At 33.9% G+C, this 25,581-nt stretch overlaps 1 protein-coding gene across 6 annotated transcripts in view; it reads left to right on the top strand.

The window, feature by feature from the left end:
* The window catches only part of ANKS1B (ankyrin repeat and sterile alpha motif domain containing 1B), a 433,040-nt gene that overhangs the window by 107,025 nt on the left and 300,434 nt on the right, over window positions 1-25,581 (top strand). For all 6 annotated transcript variants that reach the window (XM_068668850.1, XM_068668849.1, XM_068668847.1 and 3 more), the window contains 2 exons: window positions 1,502-1,642; window positions 24,225-24,390. In XM_068668850.1, the coding sequence (XP_068524951.1) occupies window positions 1,502-1,642; window positions 24,225-24,390 (307 nt within the window). The remainder of the gene's footprint in view (window positions 1-1,501; window positions 1,643-24,224; window positions 24,391-25,581) is intronic.

Genomic DNA, 25,581 nt, shown 5'->3' with positions numbered 1-25,581 from the left:
TTTGATAGTATTTGCTTTTGCAGTGCCTTTGCTTTGCTTACTCATATCCATCAGCTTGTATTCATCTTCAGAACTGCTGTTGTTTCTGCTCTTTCTTTCCCCCCTACATTTCCTTCACCTCTACATGCCCTTTCTTGCAGCATACTCCACATATTTCTATATTCTATTGGCTAAAATAATCTGCAGTTAAGTGTTTTTTTTTTTTTTTTTTAATTAATTAATTAATTAATTTATTTATTTATTTACATATGGGCCTCATAACAATGCTTTAGAGCCTATGTTACCACCACATTAATAGATGTGGTCAGCCATTGTCTCAAACAGCATTATGTTGGTCAGACATAATGTTGTTTCAGCCACTTCTGAAAGCTTGTTTAAGATAAGCACACATTCTTAGAGATAGAAGTTGGCATCTGAATATCAGGTAGGCTGCACAAACAAATGTCAAGCAGACTGGAACAGCTATTGCAAATTCCAATTTATATATAGACAAAATAATTATCTGTGGCATACATGTAAAATTCAGTTGTTAGTAAAACTTGAAATTTTTTATTGTCATGACTTTTTAACATGAGATTTAAAAAATCATTTGTAACTGATTTAACACTCCTCCTTTTTCTCCTGAAATCAACAGCAGTTGCTATTGCGATTCATTTAGTTGGAGTGAACTATCCTGTGTAGCAAAATAACATAAATAAATGGGAAGTGTCCACTTTTTCTGCTTCTGGCTGTCATTAGAAAGATAGAATACCAGTTTAAGCAAAAGCTAGCATTATTCCTTTCTAACTGAGGCCAATATGGAGACCTTAGTACTCACAACTTAATAGCATTTTCCAGTACCTTTCAGCCCTTCTAGTCAGTGAAAAAATACATTTAAAAATATATATATTTTTGCCAACATAATAAGCTAATGTGTCTGCTATGGGTAAATGTCAGAAGAAAAACAAACAAACAAACAAACAAAAAAAGCAAAACTCATTACTTTGACTGATTATTTTTTTTCCCCCCTAAAAAAAACTTGGACTTATCCAGGCAATGTTTTTGTCTTCTGAACACAACAGATGACTGTTGAAGCAAGATCCTCTCAGCTATTATTTCCTTCTAGCAGACAGTTTTTTTTTGTTTGTTTGTTTGTTTGTTTTGTTGTTGTTTTTTAAAATTTTTATTCTCTCCAGGCTGTCCTCAACTTAATTTTAATTTAAAATGAAGTAGAAATTGCCAATTACCTGATAATGAAGAAAATAAATACACATTTTTAATGTATATTAGTATATTCACTCATATTTAAAGTATAATTGCAGGTAGCTCCACACACACCTTCTTGAGAAAGTGTGATTTTCATACAACAGAATAATGATTGAGTAATTGCTATGTATTAAAATAGGAGGTTATCTTTTGACGTTTATAAATGGGAATCTTTTAAGCTCATTTCATTAAGTAAAATGTTTCTTTGCAATGAATCAGTATATTTAATTTGAAAGTACTGTTTCTTTATGCACAGAGGCCTGCTTCAACATGTTTATCAACAAGAGAGGAAGAAGAAGATGATGTAGGTGAAAACACTTGTGGTCCTTCGGGTATATGGGAAGCACTGACACCTTGTAATGGATGCAGAAACCTTGGATTTCCGATGCTTGCACAGGTATATGTTTACCTTTTCATCCTAAAGCTTAATAACTACAGAATAACTGCTTAATCTCTTCTGTGCCTTATCTCTTACAGTCATTTATAGATTTGCTTTGTTCACTTCAAAATTGTTGCCTTCAGTCTTCATTTTAACGTTAAAATCCAGTTTCAAAATGAAATGTTGAGTTTCAATTTTCCTGTTGTAACACTTATACAGCTGAGTTTAATATTGATACAGTTTGATGTTTATTACTCTCATTTTAGACAGTTTTCATGTTGTATAGCTTTCTCTTATGATTCAATTGGGAAAGACATTTTGCAGTCCACAGTTTCCTTTGGGATAAACACTCTATTTTTGACCAGTTTCTAATTAATATAATGATATCTCAGCTACTTTCTTTATAGAATTAATTAAGATCATCATGCATAGCTCTATTGATGTAAGAATATAGCCTAAGTCTTCTCTTTGAAGATTATGTAAGTTAAAAAAAAAAAAAAAGTCTTCTAACATTTTTGAATGCTCATGATGTTACAGAAGAGAATAAATAAAAATGGGCAATATACTTGGGTCTAAGTCTCAACAGCTCAGAGTAGACCAGTTTGCAGTATTCACCAATGCATGCCAGCAGCTGTGTCCTAAAAAACCAGTATTATACTGCTACAGAACAGGATGATGCTTATGGCTGCTTCTGGGTCTCCCTTGTTCTCTCCCTCTGCTATAGTTTAGCTCTCTAATTTCTGTTACATCTTTCTTGAGCTTTTCTTGTAGCATTGAATGGAGGCCTGCCAAACTTCTGTTTAGAAATGTCTGTTTTTTCAGTTGCATCCTTACTTGGCACTACATTTAAAGAACTTTGTCAGATTCTTGTGTACCAGATTGGAATTACATATCCTGTCTCACCACATTTTATACACTGTTGCTTTCATACCATGACTGTACGTTTTATTCCCCTTAGTCTCATGAGACTTGCACCTGTTTGAAGTCAATGCTAAAGCTTCCACTGCAGTCAATGGAAACAGGATATGACAACTAATGTACTTGAATAACAATGAGCACTGCCCTATCTTTTTGTAAGCAGTTTTTGTACTCCTTTCCGTTTTCAGTAGCTGTTTTCTACTTCAAACTATCTGTCATCTTAGACGTTTGGCAAGGTACAGAGCTATTGGAGTTATCCTGATTAAAAATAGAAGCCCAGTAATTACTAATTCCTTATTTTGAAGAATTTGTTTCAAAAATATTTCTTAAATTAAACTTTTCTTCTCTAAGTATGTATTAGATATGTTATAATTACTGTTAAACTTTCTATGATGAACATATGTGCCATTTTGGAGTGATTTCCTGATTTTAAAGAACATTTTGTTTTCTTAGCTTCTTTTATATATATATATTTAATATATTTAAAGAGTGCTATAGAACTGAGAAATGCATTTGAAAAATAGAATAAAGTTAGCTTGGTTGGCTCTTTCCTTTTCATAAAGAGAGATTAATTTCAAGAAGGATGTATATTATAAGATAGTCACTGCTGAATTAGTTTGATTCTTTTTATTTAACTTTTAAATTCAACTTCACAATAACTTTCTTGCTCTGAGAACTAACAACATTTTTAATTATGGATACAAAAAAGAGTATATTTAATCTCCGTTCTTTCATCAAATGACATACTTTGTTTCTAGCTCATTTCTCTCCATAAGAATTGAAGATGGAAATATTATTATTATTTTTTATTATTTGATTTTCTTTCTTATGCAAGAAAAGAAATAAGATAACTAGTGAGAAGCCTCAAAATTACAAGCCAGTGAATTCAGTTGAAAAGGTGTTAACAACACTGTGTGCAGTTTTCTAGACTATTCAGTGGGATCTTCCGCATTTAATTCAGAATGCAGCAAAGAGTATCATGTTCAAAGGGTTCAAGAACACAAACTTTTTTATTTCAGTGTTTATAATAGGTCCAACATGTTGAATTAGCCTGAAAATAATATGATGGTTAAATTCTACAACATTATGTTTTAGGTAAAAGTACAAAAATGTATTTTTGATACTCAGGTCAGGACACTACCATGTCAAAAAAAATGCAGATTTTATCATGAAGAAACAAATAAAAAAACATAATTGGCTGTATGTCTTCAAATCCATTCTTAGGAGCACTAAATAGTCAAAACTGTGAATTACTCTACAAGTTCATTTTTCCAGTTCTCTTCCAGGTAAGAATAGATATTACAGTTATGTAATTATACTGTATTTGCACATTGAAGGAGACCAAACATGCAATTGATCCTTGGTTTGTAAAATGGTAAAATGAATGTGAATTTTAGGTGAGATTATGACAGTACACATCTATGACCTTATGAGTTAACAGTATGCAGTATGCCAAATAGAAGAACAGTTATCTCCTTGACATTTGAGATCAAATATCTCCTTGATTTCTTTATGGTAGTTATGAAAAAAGACTTGGCTGGAGATATGACATACAGTATGTAATTTCTGTCTGTACAGTGCTGAGAAGTGTCATTTTAAAAAGGGCTATTAGAGGAAGTTCTGTGTGAATTGTTTTAAAACTTAACATAACAGTAATACAGGTGTTCTCAGAAGTGGCATAAGCGCCTCTCTTTTGCAGTCTCACAATTGGTAAAGTTCTGGAAGAGAATGGTGGAAAATCTTTACATCTTGTAAAAATTTCAGTGTTTTAGAAATTCCTCAATTGTACATCAGAATGGAGTTGACAAACAGCTTCATCCACCCCCAAAATAATCAAAAGCCAGACAGCAAGGATACCCAGCAGGATTTTGGGAGACTGAAATTTAAATGCCTCTTCTTATTTTAGCAGACTTTGAATTTCACTTGTAGTTTATGGTTTATGTTACTGTGTGGCTGCTGTTTGCTTGCTTCTTTGTTTTTTCTTCTTTTTTTTTTTTTTCTTTTTTTCTTTTTTTTTTTTTCCTGAAATTAATCTTTCTTTTTGAACAGAAATTCTATCCTTGGTAAAATTGTTACGTGCATTTTTGTGAAAATATTGACTTCCACAAATCGGTATTTTGTATCTGAAAGAACCTTTCTTAGGAAATTCCAGATTATGTATTCCCTAACTGTCAGTCAGTACAAAAGAAAATCTCTTGTTCAGCCTACATAATTGAGTAACTATCTTCTACAGATTCTGAAATTCCAAATAATCTTAAAGATAAGCAAATAGAATAAAAACAACTTTGACAATGTTAAAACATGTAAACCTCCACTCTAAAATTCTAGCATTCTGGGCTTTGTTGGAAGCAGTTTACTTTGCAGTGACACAGCTGTTAAACTGAAACTAAACTTTTATAAGTGGTTTGATAGTATTAACACCTCTCCCATGGATCTCCAGTTCTTGTAAAGTCTTCCTGCAGTAACTACCAAGATTTTTAACGCTTTTTATGTTTGCATGTCTTAACTATCATAAAAATATGAAACTAATGAATATTTCCTCCCATCCAAGAGCTGGAATAAAATAATATATTTCCTATATATTTTTCTCTCAGACTAGAAACAGAAGTAGGGGCTATGTGACCAGGTTTATACCTTGTAGGTTTATACATTTAACTGGAGAGATCTCACTATGCTCTAGGTGAGTACTGAAAAGAAAACTGAGATATGATCCTTAAAAATAGTTTTGAGCAGTGCCTGATAATCATATACAAGCTGGAAGCAATATTTTGACATTGTTATTGACCATCTAAATGAGGAAGCTTTCATGAAGAGAGTGGTAATTGAGCTAAATATATAATAGGAAAGTTTAGAGGTAGAAATAGTACAATCAGTCTAATATATATGTGGGTAGTTAGTTATGAGGATCTCTGAAGAAACACAAGCTGTTGGGACAGAGTTCAGCAGATATCTAGGTTGATTCTACAGCTTTACATGTATTTATGCTCTTCTTGAAGGAATGATCACAGAACAGGTAATGATAGTAGTGAAACAGGAGCAGACGCTTCAGCACAGTAACTGACCTAGACTACTAACCTTCTGAGACTGCTAGTCATATATTGTAAGACTGTACCACCACATTGTCTGCAGCTTGTCAATTAATTATAGTGATAGCTACAATATAACTGTGGAAACACAGCTACATCCTTGGTAACAGTCAGACCTTTTAGTTTCTGAGCTAACCTGCCACAGGTCATGTTTTTAACCTGGTTGGAGTGGGAGACTGACTCCTCTGAAATACAATCTTCACCTTATTTTTCCCATCCCGAATTTCAGTGTTTCTCATCCTAATCTGCTCCCTTTCAATGTATATGAAAGTTTTCGTGGAGTTTACATAGATAAGCAGAAGACTACAGAGTTATGGTCATTTTGTGGATGCTATATTCCCATCTGGTTGAATTTCAAGTCATATAAAACATTTTTCAGCACAGTAGAAGGCTTGAAAATATCCCTATATCAGAACAGCCTGTAATAATAGATAAGGGCTGTGGATGTGAATCTCTAAAACAGAAAAAGATGGAACTTGATCATATCTACTGTGAGTGCTCTAATTCCTTTAGTACCTTTTGCAAGATACACAATCCTAACAGCCTCGTTTAAAAATAAAAATTAAACAAACTACCCATATATAGCTAGCTGTTTCCACTGTATTCTGGTAATAACCTCATCCACTAGGTGTGTGAGGCCTTTTCTCAGGGCAGGAAGGATCACAAAATCCTAGGGAAGGCAGTGTGCTTCTATTTAGATACTGTATTTCTATCTATATAGTTCACAAGTGTTCAGTGGCATTTTGGTCTATCTTATTTTATTGTAAACTAACATTCAGAAAAACAGCATAAAAGAACTCAGAGGCATGCTGAGGTAAAAGAGCTGTGCCTAAGCTCAGTCTTAGCCCAAGCAAAGACTGTATTTTGTTGAACATGCATAGATGAGCTATACCAAATTCTACCCCTTAAGAGAGAAACATTCAGTGCACACAAGTCAAAACGACATGAAAACTACAGTTTCATATGATTGGAATACACTTCTATTCAGTATGGAGATGTTGTTGTGGTGCACCGAGGTCTGGCGCCTCCCTGGGCTTCCAAGTGCCAAGGAGCCATGGGATCTGCCCTCAGGCAGCAGGGCTCATCCTTGCCAGGCAGGCAGGGCTACCTTAACCCACTGAGGGAACGGGGCAAGCTGAGGGGGCACCTAAGGGTAGCCCTAAGGCAAGAACATCCAACAAGTTTACAGTGCCAAGGCAGGTCTGAGAAGCCAGAAGGTCAGTCTGTATGTTGGGGTCAGGATGAGGTCTCATGAGGTTAATCAGGAACCAGGGCCAGATCATGGTGATGAGGCAGGTCTGAAGTCTAGCTGTGAAGTCAGTCTGCAAGGCACAGTCCAGATCAATGTTGTTGTTAGGCATACACAGACATGGCACAGCTGTGGCAAAAGACTGGCACTTCTGCAGCTTTTCTGAGACAGGAACTGAGGGGGCCAATGGCTGAGCTGAAATGGGGCTCCTGGGCCCATGGGCTCAGGTGAGGGCCCCAGATGAGGCTGTTCAGGGACAGTAAGGCCAATTGGTGCACTCAGATCTGTGACAGATATTAATGAAATTGATAAAATACATAAACTAGAAGCTGAAATGTAGTTGTTATTTGGCCTGTTATAGCAGAAAAGATGTGTAAGACCAAGAAGGTACTCTTATTGATGTACTAGATTGCTTTCCATGCACTTCATATATAGGTTCTCTATGTAAGTGTGTAAACATATTTCATCTGTTTTTATAGATACATGTCTTGGCATTTATTTATATAGACAGAGTACTCCACCACAGGATCATTTCTCGAATACTCCCAATGCTGTGTGCTGAAAGAGCAGATAGGATTTGTGAAAAACTGTGTTTCGGTGTCTTTGTAATGGTGTTATTATGTGGTACCAAAGTACAGGGACAACACTGGTAACAGTGGGTACTAGGCTATGAAAAATGCTAAATATTAGTGTACTGTCTCTCATTCTTACCTTGTGGTGAAGGCAGTACCTTACCTTCTGCAATCTCATTATATTTATATGTGAAATAGCCATTAAACTGCTCAGATATGGAGCTAAATGTACTGCAATAGCTTAGCTGTTTTTCCCTTAAAGTCTTCTTATTTAAGTCAACTTAAAATATTGATCAAAGGATAGCTCCTCTCACTGGAACATAGGTTTTGGGAAAGTAGCAGGAAGTAATTTGAACAGTTTGGCAAGGACATTTAATCAATTTATTATTTGGTTAAAGGGTGCAAGGTAAAGGGAGTGGTAAGAAATATATTAAGTATATGTAGAGCATTCTTTTTTTTTTTTTTTTCCAGTAATAGAATTATTTCTTGGTCTTAATCTTCCATTATGTGGTGTAGGTTAGTTTACTATTCAGTTCCTAATATATTTGTTTTACAAATTTTATCAGTATCCACATACATATGTACCCACATTTTCTTTGGAATAAAACATCAGACTCCAAATGTATTAAATTCTGTAGTTTCCATTCCATTTTCTCTTTTTATGGATAGCATGCTCTGCTTATTTCTCTGCTAAGCAACATAACTTGTTAGGGCTTGATGTACAGAGATAAATACAGGGCTGTCTGGCATGTCACAGAGATGTGTGGTGCAGAGTCCTGTGTGATCACACCAATATTATCAGTTTAAAGCAAGTGGTCTGCACACCTTAATCTTGACAGCCATGTCAGCATTTTTTTCCTAATTGTGGTATAAAATAATTGTGGGATAAAGTAGGTTTAGCTATGTCCCATTTAGGAAGCTGCTGGATCAGCTTCACTGCACTTGTCTTGAATTAAATGTCGTATGTATAACTTAAAAATCCTGACAGTTATTCCCTATGTTTGACATGACAGCCAGCCAGGAACACCACATGTGTCTATTACAACATAAAAGTAATATCAGTAAAGAGAGTAGTGCTGTTGCTATGGAAAAAAAAAAAGAGCTTTGATTTAAGAGCCTTAAACATAAATTATGCCACCAGTTACCAGAAGCATGGCTATTTACAAAACCATACAGATGAGGAAAGTTTAAAGAAGGACTGAATTGCTAGCTTAAGGTCAGATTTTCACCTTTTTAGTACCAATGAACTTCTGAGAAACCTCCACATTTACTTTTAAGTAAATGATCTACATACTCTGCTTATACAACCCCTAAATTGCTAGAAGTAAGAACTCTAGCAACTTTGTCCCAGGCTTCTCCTGTGGAAGTAAATTTTCCTCATTTGGAAGGAGGGAAGAGAAAGTAGACTCTAGACTGCATTTCTAGATGATAAACTGTACTGTTTCAGTGTAGGCTATGATAGGAATACTTAGAGTTTGGAGTTTGATGCATTAGTTAATAGGATTGTGTATTTCACGTCCTTCTTCAAGAAGATTATCACATTTGTCTGTACTTTTTATTGTAATTTCAAAAAGTTGTTTCTAATGGAGAGGAATTTATATTGCCAAATGGAGTAATTTTCCTTCATCATATGTATTTCCCCGATAAAAGCAGTTTAAAGTTGATTCTACAGAAAGCCTGACAATTGTAACAATTATTATGTTACAATTATGTTTACAATCCCAAAGACAGTTCTGGATATATAAGAGATGAACAAGGAAATTAGGTAAGAAGCTAACTGAGTTTTCACATAGATATCAAATCAATTCCTAAAAAATCTGTGTGCTGATACAGTCTAGAGAGAGAAAGCATGAATCCATGTTGTCTCTTTTTGGAGAATGTTAATATTGTGAGATGTATTAGGCATTATATGTTTTCATTTTAACATGTTCATCCAACTTAAACTTATTCTTTTTTCAGCTGCCTCTAAAAATTTTCATAGATTTTAACCTCAGTGCAAGCATTACAGTTACTTTTTGAATGCTGAAGTACAGAGTAGGGACTGTAGAAGAGGGATTATTTCTTCTTTGCTATTTAATGTGAGAAAACTAAAGAGCATTTTTTCAAATAAGCACTCTTAGCTAAAGTATTTGAACAAGTTGTACTCAAGAAGTCGTGTCATCCTTCACTTCTCTAACAACTTTCTCTCTCAGTGCATTCAGTGGAAGAACGTTTCAAATTAGGCTGGTAAATAAACAGATTAGACTAATATTTCTTGATGTTGAAGTTCACCAAAATTAGAAATAGAAAGCCTTGTGCATTAATCTAATTTATATGTTACAGAGCAGGAAATGTTATCTTCTTTGCTGATGTACTAATTTGATAAGTTATGATAAGAATGATGTAGAGACTGAGTTATCTTCCTGGGACCACCATTGGCCAGGAACACTTTGGCATACCTAAAACAGGCTGTCCTGGTTCTGTCCCCTCCCAGCCAGACTACAATTGTTATGTTATCTATAATATTTTCATATAGCCTCTAACATTTAGTGAGAAATATGATTATATTTCCTAATTTAGTAGATTAAATGGTGAGTTTATTTAAATAGGGTTGATGTGGAAAGCTGTATTACTGATAAAAAAATATTTCTGTTAAACTCTTGCTTTACATTGTTGTCTCTGGAGTAAGCTGAAGTTTTATTAGTAATTTCAGGAACATGCCACCCACACACCGAAGCAGCTACAGAAAAGTGCAGTATGTATTCTCCCTAGAAAGAATCAGCAGGTGATGATTATACCCTGCTGAACAGTGATGGGAAATAAGTATATTGGAAAAATTGCAGCTTATTTTAGTGCTATGCTACATTTTCTGATTGTTTTAAGGGATTAAGCCGAGCATTTTGTTCTTGTATGTAATATGTAACTTCTTGATTTCCAATGTAAATTTCCAGTTGCCGATGACTTCAGATGTCTTTGTGTCATATGCATTTTTACTGTACTAGTAGCACAATCTAGACACCACTACACAGGTATGTAATGTAACCAGAAATGTGGTAATCTTAATCCTTGGATACTTTCAGAATTGACCGGAAAATGTCTACAGTAACCTGAGCAAATGGTTAATATTGCTTCGACAAAGAGGTTAGATAACTTCCAGGGTTCTCTTCTATGTAATTCTATGTAAACATCTACATTCTGTAATTCTATAGAAAATTCTAGTTATGTGACCTGAAATGAGCTCAATATTTGAAAAATTTAGGAATGACTCACTTTTCTTTGAGTTTGTAAATTACTGTTTGTCAAAGATTGGTTATCCCTGACCAGCACTGATTTGATCTGGGCACTGTTGGTTTGTGCTTGTTGGCTCTTGGTATGACAATAAAATAGAAAAATTAAATGGGCTAAGACAGAGAGGGAGGTCAAACAATACTGGAAGTGTTAATATATGTCAGATATTATCTGAAGTATTGCTAATCATACTGGTTTTCAAGATAGACTTAATAACTGCTAATATTCACATTCATGTACAAATTAATGTTGAGTTGTACACTGTCATAGCACATATATACTGTGCCACAAAACTAGGAAGATCTTAAACAGAGTAAGTATAGTACATTTTGTTACTCTGTGGTTTGCAATTTAGTGGTAACCAGAATTTACTATCAGGGAATTTTTGCTTTCAGTATAGTTTGAAAAATTAAGGGAAAATGGAACAAAAAATCAGTTTCAATTGCACAGGAAATGGATAGTGATAATGCATAATAGTTTTGTACATGAAAGAAGTTCAACTTTATATTAAAAACTTAATGTTAGTCCTTCAGCTATGTACCTGAAATATTAAAGCAATCTGTTGAAACTTGAAAACTTAGGAGTTCCAGTTTAATCTGACCAAATTGGTTGTACAGTTCAGTCTTACTTTTTATGGAATAAAATCCATGATAGATACTTCATATTTGTTGTTTCTATAATAATAACAGGAAGAAAATACTTTGTGAACAAAGAGATGGGTATTTGAGGTACCTGGGTGCCAGTACATAAGACTGCCCAAAGGCTGTTCAAAGGCACTTGACATTTTACAACTTTTTTTTTATTAGCCTGGATTTTTTGTTTTGGTAGTGTACAAATGTATTTGACAACTGTTGGCAAGATAATACTGGAAATTGAAAGTTTTTGTTTTTTTTTTTTTTTCTTCAGGAATTTTTAGTAGTAAGCAAATTCATGGCTTTGCAGAACAGTGAGAGTAAGTCCCTAGAGAAGCCTCTAAAATTGATAGAACCTGACTTCTTTCTGAAGAGACCTGACTGACAATTGAGCATTTAAAATGAACAATTTTATAGTCTACCTCCTGTTGTACAAAAGAATCCCCTCCTGTTGTACAAAAGAGATTGTGCCTTGGTTTAATTTCATATCTGACTGTTGTATTTCACTGAGAACTGTTTCTATTATCAATACCTATTATACTGAGGCTGAAAGTGAGATAAACCCTGATTCACCAAATTACTTAAGCCTACTAAGCATAAGCATTAATTTGCTTAATCCCATTTGGGCTTCCATACACACAGAACTTTATCAGGAGATATGTATTCACAAAAATCCAAGCCCAGTTTAAGGCTAAGAGTTCTCAATGATGTCAAACTCATTCTGATGAATTTTTCCACTATTGATAATTCATAATTAATATGAAATCATGAGTTGGAAGTCAAAGAAAATGAAATTGAAGTTAAGGATAGTCCTTGCTTGAGATATAAAAGGGAAATATATAAGACTACATTGTTGTATGTTTTCATTATAAGGTATTTTGACTTTGTTTACTGATAGAAAACATGCTCTGCTAATTCCAGTGAAATAAGTCTTAACTTTAAGGCCTCTACATTAAGGCAATTCAGATAGAAAATGAGGAATTTAATTTTTTATGTTTTTCTACCTAGAATGCTAATAATCATTCATATTGCTGTAAAATGCAAATGCTCTGCTCACATTTTAGAAACAATAAGCAGTCCTGATACATAAAAAATATTGTAATAAATAGAAATAACAGTAACACTGATAATAATAATAATATAGATAATACATGTAGTTGTTTTCCTTGGAGAAAGAGGGATTTATTTTTTTTTTAAATCACCTTCTAAATGTTTCTCCCTATAACCAGAACAATCCACCAGGCATTTGGCAGAGCTTTTCAGCATGAAGGATGTACATCTGAAGACAATGACGTAAATTAATAATTTGACAGTAACAAGTTGACTATACAATTTCAGAGGTGGCTTTAATGTTATTACATCTCAATTTATGATTCACAAAATTTTATATTGTGAAAAAGAAGAGAAAAAAATAGATGTTTTAGGCAATATTAAGTCCTATTTAATTCTTAATTTTGAATGTAGCATTACATTCATAACTCTCAGTGCTTTTGACTTCCTAATTCTCTAAGTACTACAGCCCACTAGCTTCCTCTCTAGCCAGCCTCTCTATCTGACAGATGCTGAAGTTCTGTGTACTCACAAGGCTTTCTAAAGAGATTGTTGTAATTCACTTGTATGTGGAGAGGTGCCTAAATTCTGATTCATTCAGATTGGTTTTACAGAGTTATTGGTTTTGCATTGTGATGAATAAATATTGACTGCCGAAAGTTCATTCAGAAGCCCATCTGGGTTCTTGTGCTCTCTATATCAATGCGAAAGTGTAGACATCTCTGATTGATTCAATTCATTTCAATTGATTGCTCTTTTCTGTTGAACAGGAAACCACTGGAAGCCAGCCAGTGTAAGACATGGAGTAGAGGGGTGTGTTTGACTGCATGACTAGCCTTAGAGCTGAATTTGTGTGCAAATTAAACAGTGGAGCACTTACGGAGGGTACACAACTGACAAAGCAGAAGGTCTGCCTGTGCTCCTTTCTGCCCACTTCTAAAGTGGGCAGATTAGTGTACCTTTTTTGTTTCTTCTGACTGTAATAATGTACAATGTAAATCTCATTTTCAATCTGATTTAGGTGTTTAAGAGTCAGAAAGAGGAATCCACTGCCAAGTGTATCTTGTTGCCCAGCTTTAGGGTATTCCACATTACATGCAGTCTTTCTGCTTTGTAGATTTCTACTGACCAAATCTGTTTCCTCATCATAAAAGGATGAAAAGATCATGAGTTTTCAAATCATTCAAGTATATATTAACTTCAAGCAGTTACATAGCTCTTTTGAAGTTTATTCATTTGTTGAAGTATGAGAAACTAACTTAGTTGAATCGCAGCCTGAAAAAATAGAATCAGTAAGCAAAGAGTTTTGTATACTTTTTAGCATTTTGTTGGTGTGAAACACTGACATAGTAATTTGTTCACATATGAAGGACAATTGCACAACATTCAAGGAGAATATCTGCAGTGAAAGCTGGTGTGACTGCAAATCTGGGGCAAGATTCCTGCATACTGACCAAATAAATGCCTAATTCTGTGTTAGCTTTTTTGAAACAGGAACGTGCAGTGAGACTATAGAAAGTTTTCTAAGTACAAATTTAATTGAAAATGCAACATAATTTCCCTTACAATCCTTATTCACCTCATTTTATATAATCTCAATATTTTCAGTTTCCATTGTTCAATAAATTTGCAATAGATAAGTCGATTATCACACCATAGAGATCATTATGGTAACAATTAAAGCTTAAATAAACCTTGATATAAAACAGTGGGACTCCTTAATTAGAGAGCCATAAGGAAGTAGCATGTCTTTTAGTTGAATATGTCTCCTTCATTGACGTGTATTGAATTAGGTAAATATGTTAATATATAGCTCTTATATTTCAGTCTTAGTCAATTGGGTTCAGCCCTCATAGAATTTCTGAATATGCAAACAGTATGAAAAGATAGCACTGGATCATGAAACTTGTATCTGTAAATAGCTATGTTATAAATGGCACATTTTTTTTGGCACATTCCTGGCCAGGAAACTGCAAAACGTGTAGAGTCCCATTGAGTTCTGAACTACAGTTCTGAATGGGAAAATACTGGGTTCTTTGAAACAATATTGTACTAAAATTTGTCTACTACAATGGCGCATGTTTCTCATTCTGTTTTAATGCCATAACTTATTTTCCAGTTTTTAAATACTGATTCTAACTTACAGGATGAATATTTCCCTCTGAATCTCTCTTATTGTTAGATTCCGTTTTCACACTGCTGAAAAGTATGCACTAAAAATACCATACCTATTTGTAGACACTTGAAGATTGTTTTGTTTTATTTAATTAGGAAGCGTGTGCCATATTTTTCATACCTCCTGGGACCTTTAAAGAGCAATTTCAGAATATTCTTCTCTCATTGATGTTGTATCTCATTTTCTCTTCAGCTTTGTACCAGATAAAGGTATTATTCATAACAAAGTTGTTATTTTTTGATTATATGTCTTTCAATAACTTAAATATTCAGAAAAGTATTTTCTCATCCTTTCTACTTTATGGTGGTAGCTTGTGTAGAAAGAGTTTCTTCCAAGAGGCTTGGCTTACACTCTTGCAATAATAACTATTATACCTAACATAGTTACATTTTAAAATCTTCATATCAAACTGGAAAAGTTTGAAATGTGAGATACTCCCTTTCCTGAAATGCAAAATGTTTTTTGTAGCTTATACTAAATCCATTTTGCATGGCATCAGATCATTGGAGTCTATTGTGCAAATTTGTGAAGTATTTACATGACGTCTTAACAAGCTGCATCAGCAGATACAGAATATTTTCTAAAAATGCACAGATTATTACTAACAAATTCTGGATCAGCATGCTGCACTGGTACAGCTTTGCAAGGAAAATGGTGTCAATAATACTTTTACTGGTATTATTTGCCCTGTAATCAAATCAGTTTGCTTTTCTAGGATTATTTTCTGTTTTAGGTTAGTAGTGAAAATTGCCATTTACACAGATGGCAAGGGGTAATAGCTTTAAACTAAAAGAGAGTAGATTTAGATTAGATATCAGGAAAAAAATATTTACTCAGAGGGTGATGAGGCACCGGTACAAGTTGCCCAGAGATGTTGTGGATGCCCTATCCCTGGAAGTGTTCAAGGCCAGGTCAGATGGGGCTTTGAGCAACCTGGTCTAGTGGAAGGTGTCGCTGCCCATGGCAGGGGGTTGGAACCAGGTGATCTTTAAGGTCCCTTCCAACCCAAAGCATTCTATGATTCTATGATGTGTTTTACTTCCAGGTCTTAGGTGTATTCAATTCCTCTGTCTCCTCTGTAGCAACCCCTTTATTCTTCATTTACTGGCACTGTTATAGAAAGGAGTGAAACTATAAAATGCAAGGAAATACCAGCCTGTCTGCTTAACACAGAGTAGTAAGAGAAGGGGATTTCATAACACGTTTGCTGCATTTGCTCTCCAGTAAATACTGAATCTGCTTCAGGGTTTTTCAGTATCGAATATTTTCTGTGGTATGGCTCTTATCATTTGAGAGATTATTTTCACTTTGTGTTTTCTGCTTCTACTGGAAACATGAGATTGGCAAACCTTAGAAAAGTTTTAGTAGGGTAGAAGACAAAATTTGCTTCAGAGCTGGACTGAGCCCATGGATTTTTCTTAGTGGAGGTGGAAGCATGAATGGTTCACAGCCTTGTGTCCCAAAAGCAGAACACTGAATTCTAATTCACTCTTTCTTCTCATACTTCACACCTAATCTTTCTCAGACATGTTCAAAAACACTAACCCAAAAAGGAAAATATTTCTTTTATCAGCTTAGGGGAAAGTGATCTAGTGTTGACTGTTTAAAAAAAATCATGTGGTGCTCATAATGAACCTGTCAGTTCATTATTGAGATAGTATTGGCATCCCTGTATGTCAGGAGTCTACCACTTTTTCCATAAAACTCTTATGACCCTTTTCTTGAAAACAAAATAAAGCAAAAACAAACAAAAAACAGTCTCTCTTTCTTTTCCTCACTCTTTCTCTCTCTCCCTCTTTTTTTTTTTTTTTTTTTCTTTTTTTAGGTGAAGAGGTCTGATTACGTAACAAACTGATAGTGTGTAAAAATGTCTGTTTATAACAACCTTCAAATTTTAGGGCTGTTACCAAATGAAATTCAGAGCTTGACAGAAGTACGTATGCATTTATCAGTGTCTAAGAAAGAGGAACGCAGTTTCTTTCCTCTTCAGGCTTCAATATCAGAAGAACCTTCCTCCTACACTTCTGTGTGCTTTGAACTTTGGAACTTACCTCTTGAAACTGTGAAACGCTGTGAAGCTTTTTCATTCTTCTGATGCATCACTCCAGATCCTCATTTTCTAATGAGTTATTCTCTCACTTACTGGAGAAAGTGGTGTATGAAAATAAGATATTTGTGTGGGCCTTCCTTCATATATAAAGTTCTGTCTTTGAAACTATATCTAAATACCTTGACAGCCAATGATCAAAACAGTGTTTTTATTAACATAATTAGTAATGCATAAATATTCTATTTTTTTTTAATCCTGATTTTTGTAAGTTTACTGAAATTTGAACAAATTGCAGAGACTTAGTGATGCATAAATATTCTATTCTATTCTATTATTATTTTTTTTGTCATGATTTTTCTAAATTTACTGAAATTTGAGCTAACTGCTTGTGTTTGTGAGAGAGGGAGTTTAAAACCTAAGTATAAGAGCATAAGCAACTTGTAGAGAAACATTGTTTCCATGGAGCCGAGGTTTCTACTTGTTTTATCTTTCTCTTATAATAGCCTTTGTTTTAAATAGGCATTTTCCTATTGCTTGATATTCAAGCAAGACATGATTTTTTTGTTTAACTCTGTTCATGAAAACAGTGTTAAAAATGGAAGGATATTTAACCTGGAAATTACTTTCTAGTTTGTAAATGCATTTTGTTCAGCTAACCTAAGAATCATTTATTAAACCAGTTACTGCATTATGTTAACATTGTCACACACAACCATTAGCATTTGCATAAACCAGATTAGTTAGACTCAGTACATTCTTTCTCATAGTGAGTTATTTATTAGAGGAAGCATCTGCTCTTTTTCATGGCCTGAATATTGCATGCATGGGAAAACATGCAGCGTGACTACAACAATATAATGTCATTTGAAATTATGAGTATCTGCCAGATAGAATTATGAAAACTCTCCTTAAGATATAGGGATATGCTTCTGCTTCTGGGATTAACAATGCATTCATTATGCTCACAATTTACCCCAATTTTAAGACATTTTTAATTTAGGTTACATTAGTTACTTACGCATCATAAAACTTTGTGGGAACCTTCAGCTCTCGAGGACTGACATCTGCAGATTTTTCATATGAAACGTTAGATTTTTAACAACACAATCGAAAAAGAGAGAATAAACCTACATTTGGGGTGCCATGTAAATAATGCTCTCTCTTTTTTTTTTTTTTCTTTCAGACAAAAAAATGAAATAGCAAATCTAACTTTCTTGAACGGTTTCTGAACAAAATATGCATCATCTTTATTTTACGCTTCTAATAATATAAATATACAGAAATCAAACCTCCCAGGTTTTTTTGTGTAAACATTATCATCAGCTCTGGGAATGACCTACTGAAACATTATCACTACTGCTGTTTCAGGTGCTGGACGGAAAGAATTATTTTGGATAACTTTGGACATTTATTAGTCCTACAACAGCAAAGCCACAGTTTCAGAAACTTGGTAAGAGGGTAGAAAGGAATGCTCTTTACAAATCTTTATTATAATATTTCATGAAGACCAGAGTAGATCCTCTGATGTCATTACCATTAAATGAGATTATTGGGGATTTTCCAAAATCTGTAATATATCATGAAGTGAACCTTATTATCTGTTCTGTGACAAATTACATATTCAAGTGTTTCTAGCTGTCATAACAATGAACATTCATCATAGTTTGACTCATGAAAAATGATTCTAATTACATGATACTATACAAATGACTTGGGTTAAATTATTAGCAATAGATAAAAGAGATTTTACTAGCCATGAAATTACAGTAATATTACTGCTTTGTTTCAGTGTAGATGAAGTCAAAATAAATATTTCACCATCTAATTGTGGTTTTGGGTTATGATGACATAGGAAATATTTCTAATTATTTTTTCTCAGTACATCATTGTAACATACTCACACAACACTGTTCAGATTCAGGCATTCTTCCCGCCATCTTGCTGCATAGCAAAAAACTGTCCAGTTATCTTCGGTCACTGATCAGAAGTCCCTTTGGGACTTCTTTCTTGATTGAATTCTTGATTCCTCTAAACAACCTTTGGTGATTTATCAAGAACATTTCAGTATGAAGTTTCCCAATCAGACAACATTATATAACAATCTGTTTACAAGCATAGAGAAGTATGTTTGACACAAATACATGAATGTCGTAAATGCAATACTCATTCTTCATGCTCATGGTAATCATCAGCTTTGGGCTGGCAGTGAATTTAGAATCAATAACTCTTCAAAGACATATTAATAGAAGTATGACAATGTTATAAAGATAGGCCAGGCAGAATGTAGTCTACTATGTTGGTTAGAATTTAGGCAGAATTTAAGGGTAAGAATTTAATAGCAGTTCGTCATTGTCTATATAAATGAAAAAGAAAATTTCTAATGTTGGCAGATACATTGCAGTCTTCCTTTGTACTTTTATTAGAACATTTCTCCTTTAAGGGTTATCCAGAAAAAAAAAAAAAAAAAAAAAAAAGGAAAACCAACACATCATACTTATCTGTTTGCAGCAGTAATTATAGCCTTAGATTTTTCTTTAAAATCTGAATTATCCAACAATAAAGCCATTGAAATTGCCTACTAGTCATTCTCTTTCTAGGTCAGTGTCCTTAAATTATATTTTCAAGTATAAGTATGTATAGGGACATACATATTCCATATATTTTCTAATAAAGTTCCTTAAGGCTAAAATAATAATCGAACCTCTGCGATTCTTATTAGATTTCTCACATAAGTTTTGATGACAGTTAGTGTTTAATGACAATGAAGTCATACATCAAAAGAGAGACTTAAGCAAATCCAGTTCCAGCAAGTTTTCAAATAACAGGATACAGTGTGGCCTTCAAATGTGAACAGGCTAGACCACAGGAGGTCAAGGCAACTGTTCATAAATTTAGAATTTCTAAGTTATACAGAAATTAAGAATTATCTGTTGAAACACAACATACCTCCATGAATTGTCACTGTAGAGAAATGATGAATGATAGCAAATTATGTGCAACAGCCCATCTTTTAAGAGTGGCTTTTCTGCTATTGCTCATCTGGCAGTCATGTCTGACTCTGATGTATTTTTCACATAATAATATACTTGAAATAATAAACTTGACCTGATTTCTGTAGGATAGGAGATGGATGGTGTGAAAAAAAAAATCCATTAAAGACGAATTCTTTCTTCTTGTCAGAATGGCATTTCAGATTAGACGCTTACTGAGCTCACTATACCTTTCTGTTCTCAGGTCATAAAAAGTTTATATACTGCTTATATTGCATTCTTTGAGCATCTGTCATTCAGACTGATTCAGACTGATTTGATGACTAATCAAATCTTTAGAAGGCTAAAGATTGGCAGAAACATGGAGAAAAGGCCTAACTTGAAATCATGTAGGTTTTGATATGCTCTTGGAATGGAATACTGTTTTTTTCATACTTGTAAATTACCACTTGCAATCACCGTATTTATTTTTTTAGAAGCACTTTCACCCCCACTGGTCAACGGTCACATCCTTTTTCTTTCCTCTTCTGTTTTCTAGTCCTACTTGGGTTTTGGATTACAGCTGGTATACATTAGACCATCAAGTATATGTTCAGAAGAGACCCAGTTGGCCAAATACGTCTGGGTTGGCCAAATACCTCTGGGCTTGGTGTTTTCCTGGCATGTTGTCCACAACTTGAGTCTCAATTTGATGTTTATTATATAATAAGCTAACTTATATCTTAACAGGATGGGCAGCTGTTCTCTAATACTTTCCCAGTGACTCACCCCCTCTCACTCTTTCTTTCACTTCTATTGTGTATATATTTTTATCCTTTTCACTAAGGTACTCATTTTAATGTACCAACCCAGCACATTACTTTTATAAAGTTTTAATTTCAAACAAGAAGTAATTCTGACATTATAGCGGGTGGTCAGTTACGTTTGTCATCTTCAACTTTTTGGAAGAGCTTACAGAAATTTGGTATTGGATCATCTCTGAATTTTAAAAATTAAACTCAGATTAATTTGATTTCAGGACTAAAGATTGCTCAACCATTATGGAATTTTGTATTTCTTTAAAAGGTTTTATTATGCAGATGAAAATTCCTAGGACATATGTAGTATTTCTGTAGAATTACTGCACATTATAGTGGGTGATGTGAGACAACAGAACTGGTATTATTGAGAAGATTGTTGAAGAGTTTTTAATCTTAGAAAAAATACAGAATCACATTGCTTGATGCTTGAAGATAATTTTATGTGATCTGCTAACATCTAACTTGAATGGTTTTAGAGCTTAAAACTTTCTAGAATGTGCACAGTACCTGCAAAATGGAGAACATTACAGCAACCAGAAGAGTACATTGCTTTCCTCCAGCAATGAAATTTTTGTGTTTTGCTACAAGCACACTTTTTAATTAAGGCTTAACATCTTCATTTTATTGTTAATTTGATAGAATTCCAGGTGTTTTTAATCATTAACTTTTTTTTTTTTTTTTTGACTCTAACTTATTTGAGTTCTGTTTGGCAGAAATTATCATATTTGCTGTTTCAAGGAAAGAGTTAGGAAGAATTTACTTGTCAGTGATTTACATTACAACCATTTTCCCACTAACCCCATCATTTTTATGTATTCTTCTCTGACATTTATATTCTTTCAATGTTAATTATACAATATTGAATAATATTCAGAAAATTGAATAAAGTGTTGAAAGCAATTAGGAAAGAAATAGAGTACAAAAGGGAGAACATCATTATGTCACTAAGGGCTTTCTTGGTGAGTCCCATCTCGAATGCCATGTGAAAATCTGAACTCTGTCACATTACTGAAGACGGAGAGGGTGGCGGTGACAGGGATGGTCTAAAGCTTGGAACACCTGTGTGAGTAGACTAGAAATTCTCATTCTCTAAAAGAGAGAACCAGGTAGTGTGTGATGGAGGTTTGTGAAATCACAGGTGGATATGTAAGGAACAACCATTTGTTGCCTCACAAAATAGAAGAATTAGGGGACATCAAATGTAGCAAGATAGCTAAAAAATAAAATAAAATAGGGTGCATACAACCTTTAAAAAAGTTACATGTGCTCTGAAGGCAACTGGAGAAGGTAATTTTAGAAAGTTTGGTTAATGGATATGAAATGCAAAGTCAGCACCTTTTAACTAAGAAGTGTGGGACCCTTAAAGGGTTGTAGGCAGGAGAAGTACTATATTCTTTTGCTGGTCTTGTGCTTGTCTCACTGTTCTCTGGGCCATCCCTGGTGGCTGATTTAGTCTGCAGAGTACTGGGAGAGAGAGACATAAAATCTAATGTCTTCTCTCTTTTTTTTTTTTTTTTTTCCTATATCCATTTTACTTGTATTTTCTGTAGCTGAATTAGGAGCTGGGAAGGGTGTTGCTGCAGTATTTAGTGATAATTTTAAGACTACGATAAACCTTTATGGGCTTCTCTAGAGAGATTCTCTATTACTAAGGTTTTGGCATTCTGACTTATTCTTGTAGAAACTTGCATGTACAGGATGAAATTGAAGTCTGCTGTTTTAGTCATTGTACTTGTAAAGAATTTTTTACCTGTGTCTTGATACAGACGACTTAAATGTGCAAGGTGGCAATTCCTTTTTTTCAAGATATGAAAGAACTTTCTCCTTGATCTGCAGTTCATTTTGGCCACTTCAGTGCCTCCATGCTATACAATACAGTCTTGGGAGAAACATTTTCTATATTTATTGTGATAAAAAGTCAGGAATGTATTACAAAGTTAACAGTGCTATTATTTATAAATTGCAAGGTTTTTAAAGTCTTCTTGAGTTTAAGCCTAAGGTTTCAACTCATGCATACTTATTTGACTAATAAAGCTGTGTATTTGTAAGCTTTTTTCTTTTGCTTATACTCTTCAAAATGTCCATGCTTCATTTTATGCAAGTGTAATTCACAGGATTCAAAATAAATATATATATTTAATTAAATAAATATGTTTTATATTTAAAATAAATTTTAATAAATACATTTTATAATATATTTAATAAATATGTTTTATAATAAAATTTATATTTATATTTATCCGCAGAGGATATGGATTGCAGAAATAATTTTTGCTTTCCTTCATTTAAGGAATAAGATGGCTGAAGTTTGAAAAGTTGTATTTTGAATTTCAGTTGGCTCACTTGCAAACTTTGTCTAATTCTTTGTTTTGTCTTTGGAGTCCCAGAACTTAAACATATAGATATCTTGCTCATGCACGAAGCTCATACTATGACTAAACATAAACATATATTTTGAATATATATATATATTTCCTTTAATTCTTTCCATTATTCATTTTCAAATTCTTTATTCAGCACCTAGTTAACCTGGGAGATGTTTAAAACTTGGATCAACTGTATCCAAATTTGGATCATCATGTACAATTTTGAAGCAGGTCTCCTGTTGCTGCTATCTCAGCACTCTCTTTCTAGAGTCTTTAAATTGCTACCAGGTTTTGAACTCTCATAAAAATCCAGTTGTGACACAATAAGGGGGAAAAACTGCAAGAAGTTTAATAGTGTAATGATCTGCTAACACTATAAATCATTCACCTACGAAAAAGGACTGTTATCCACAGCCACAGTTTACGCTAGGTGATATGAAGAAAAAGGTGTTATTCCACATCCTGCGCTGGTCATCACATTCTACAGTCATTTTCTAAGTACCACTATTATATTACTATATTACTAAGTACCACTAAGTACCACTATGATAATATCTATCCATTTTATTATATCATATTTGATTTATGTAAAGTGCTTGACATTCTCAGTCATCCATGTGTCCTATATGCGTGGGAATATCTTTGACGATGTAATTGCTTTCAGATGCAATTAAAAAAAAACACAACAAAACAAAACCACACGTCAAGAAATGCCATTGGAATTGTATGGTATCTTCTTACAGAGACAGTCTGCTTGATTGGACAGCTCAGCATTCTACCAAAACTTCTAGCTCTTGCCCTTTTACCCTCCCTTAGCATTTCCTAATGATGGGAGTTCACTATATGTATAACTGTTAAGGGACTTTGTGCCATTATTGCTGCTCACTCAAATATACAGAAGTTAGTCATCTTCATTCACATCCTGGGATTCTGACATCAAAATGTAGGTGGCACATCTTTAGCTTTCTTATATATAATATAAGCATATTGTAAAAGCATCCCCAAAGACAAAGTAATTGCAGTGGTAAATGGAATTGTCTCTTTGATAAGATATAATCTTAAAAAAAAAAAAAAAAAAAAAAAAAAGAATAAAAGACATCCCCTGAATTAGAATCTAGCAAAGCAGGTATGGCAACACCAGCTATGTTGGAGCTTTTGCTAAATGTAACAGTTGAATAAAAATATTTCTGTAACCATACAAGTACTATATTACAAAAAACAAACAAACAAACAAAAAAAAAAACACTACAACCAACCAAACAAAAAAAGAAATGTTATCTTTGTTTGAGCATGTAGATAATCCTTCCAATCTGTTACAGTTTGGATTTTATTAGAATGTAGTATTTAACTTGTGGAATTTTAAACCCTGATAGCCAGTTACTTTGCCTTTGTCAACTGATAAACATCTCTTACCTAATTATTATTATTTTTTTTTGCATTTCAGGAATCTTATTCAAAGAAGAGAGGTTATGCATTGGAAACGATACCCTCTGCACCTCTGGATGCAGTTCCTTCAGAAAATGACAACAGTCTTTGTGATTCAGTAGACATAGCAGTAACCAAAAAGCCATGTTCCCTAGAGATAGCAAGAGTACCTTCCTCAAGACCAGGTAAACACCAAATAATTCTTTACCTAGTCTTTTGTGTAAGTGTAATTTTGTAGGAGGTGTAGACTTTCACCTATTTACGTTTTTTAAGAATAAAGTACTATATTAACTTATCTCAGCATGATTATAGCCTTTCATAAGCAACCATAAGAGCTTAATGTCAGAATAAAGATTAACATTAAAATGCTATAGGAGGGAAGATAAAGCAGAGGTTTAAATAATTTACTAGATAAACATAAGACAACTGTGAAAAGTCAACATTAAAAATCAAATTTGTTTAAGCCCAGTCATTTGCAATAATCTATTTATGAACTTGTTTCAGATTTTTTAATGAAGTGCTTAGCAACATTATGCAACTACTTCAGAATTTAAAGTACTCTGAGTTTCCATGTTACATAAAGGAAGACCCGCTCCCTGTTTGAAAATGTAAAAGTGAAAAAGAATTGATAGAGTTATTAAATTACACTGAAATATCTTTTCAGTCTGGTAGATTGCTATTTGCATTACACAGGTTTAAACAGCAGTGAAGGTACAGTGGTTACTAAACAACAAAATTATGCTGAGTCAGATGAATGATATTATCTGTAAGGACTCTGTTTATTCTGTTATACAAAATCATATGCTCTCTTCTATTACCCTCGCTTGAATTCTTCATTAGTCACCACCTGGTACAGGAATTTCAGAATATAGTAGTGTCACTGTAAGTAATTGGACAGAGAGACTTCTTTGACAACTGAGAGTTCTCAGCAGCACAAACCTATTTGAAATGGTCTGTTGACTTTTTGACTTATGCTATCTTGATTATGAGTCATGATTTGGGAAATTTACAAGAATGATGATTATTGACTACATCAGGTTACATATCTATTCTGCATAAGTGGAAGCACCTACTTTATTTCACAGGTGAACTAGAAGAGTGATACTATGCCTGTATCAGGCATAGTATATAAGGATCAAAAATCAAGCCACAGCTTTGGATTCTGTAAGCTGAGGTGGAATAGATCATAATTCCCATCTCACCAAACTATCCAGGCAGAAGGTGGCTTGAGGCAACCTGTTACGAACAATGAGCTAAGAGGTGGCGCAAGATAGGATAACATCTTTATTGCAGAGTTGCACAGAATGAATCAGAATCTGACCCAAACATCAGTACAACTGTGCATGTAACTGACGCTTTACTTTGTCAATGATTTT

Source organism: Anas acuta, chromosome 1 (genome assembly GCF_963932015.1).
Source record: "Anas acuta chromosome 1, bAnaAcu1.1, whole genome shotgun sequence".
In the NCBI taxonomy this organism is placed as follows: domain Eukaryota; kingdom Metazoa; phylum Chordata; class Aves; order Anseriformes; family Anatidae; genus Anas; species Anas acuta.
This window is presented reverse-complemented; position numbering and strand designations above follow the sequence as displayed.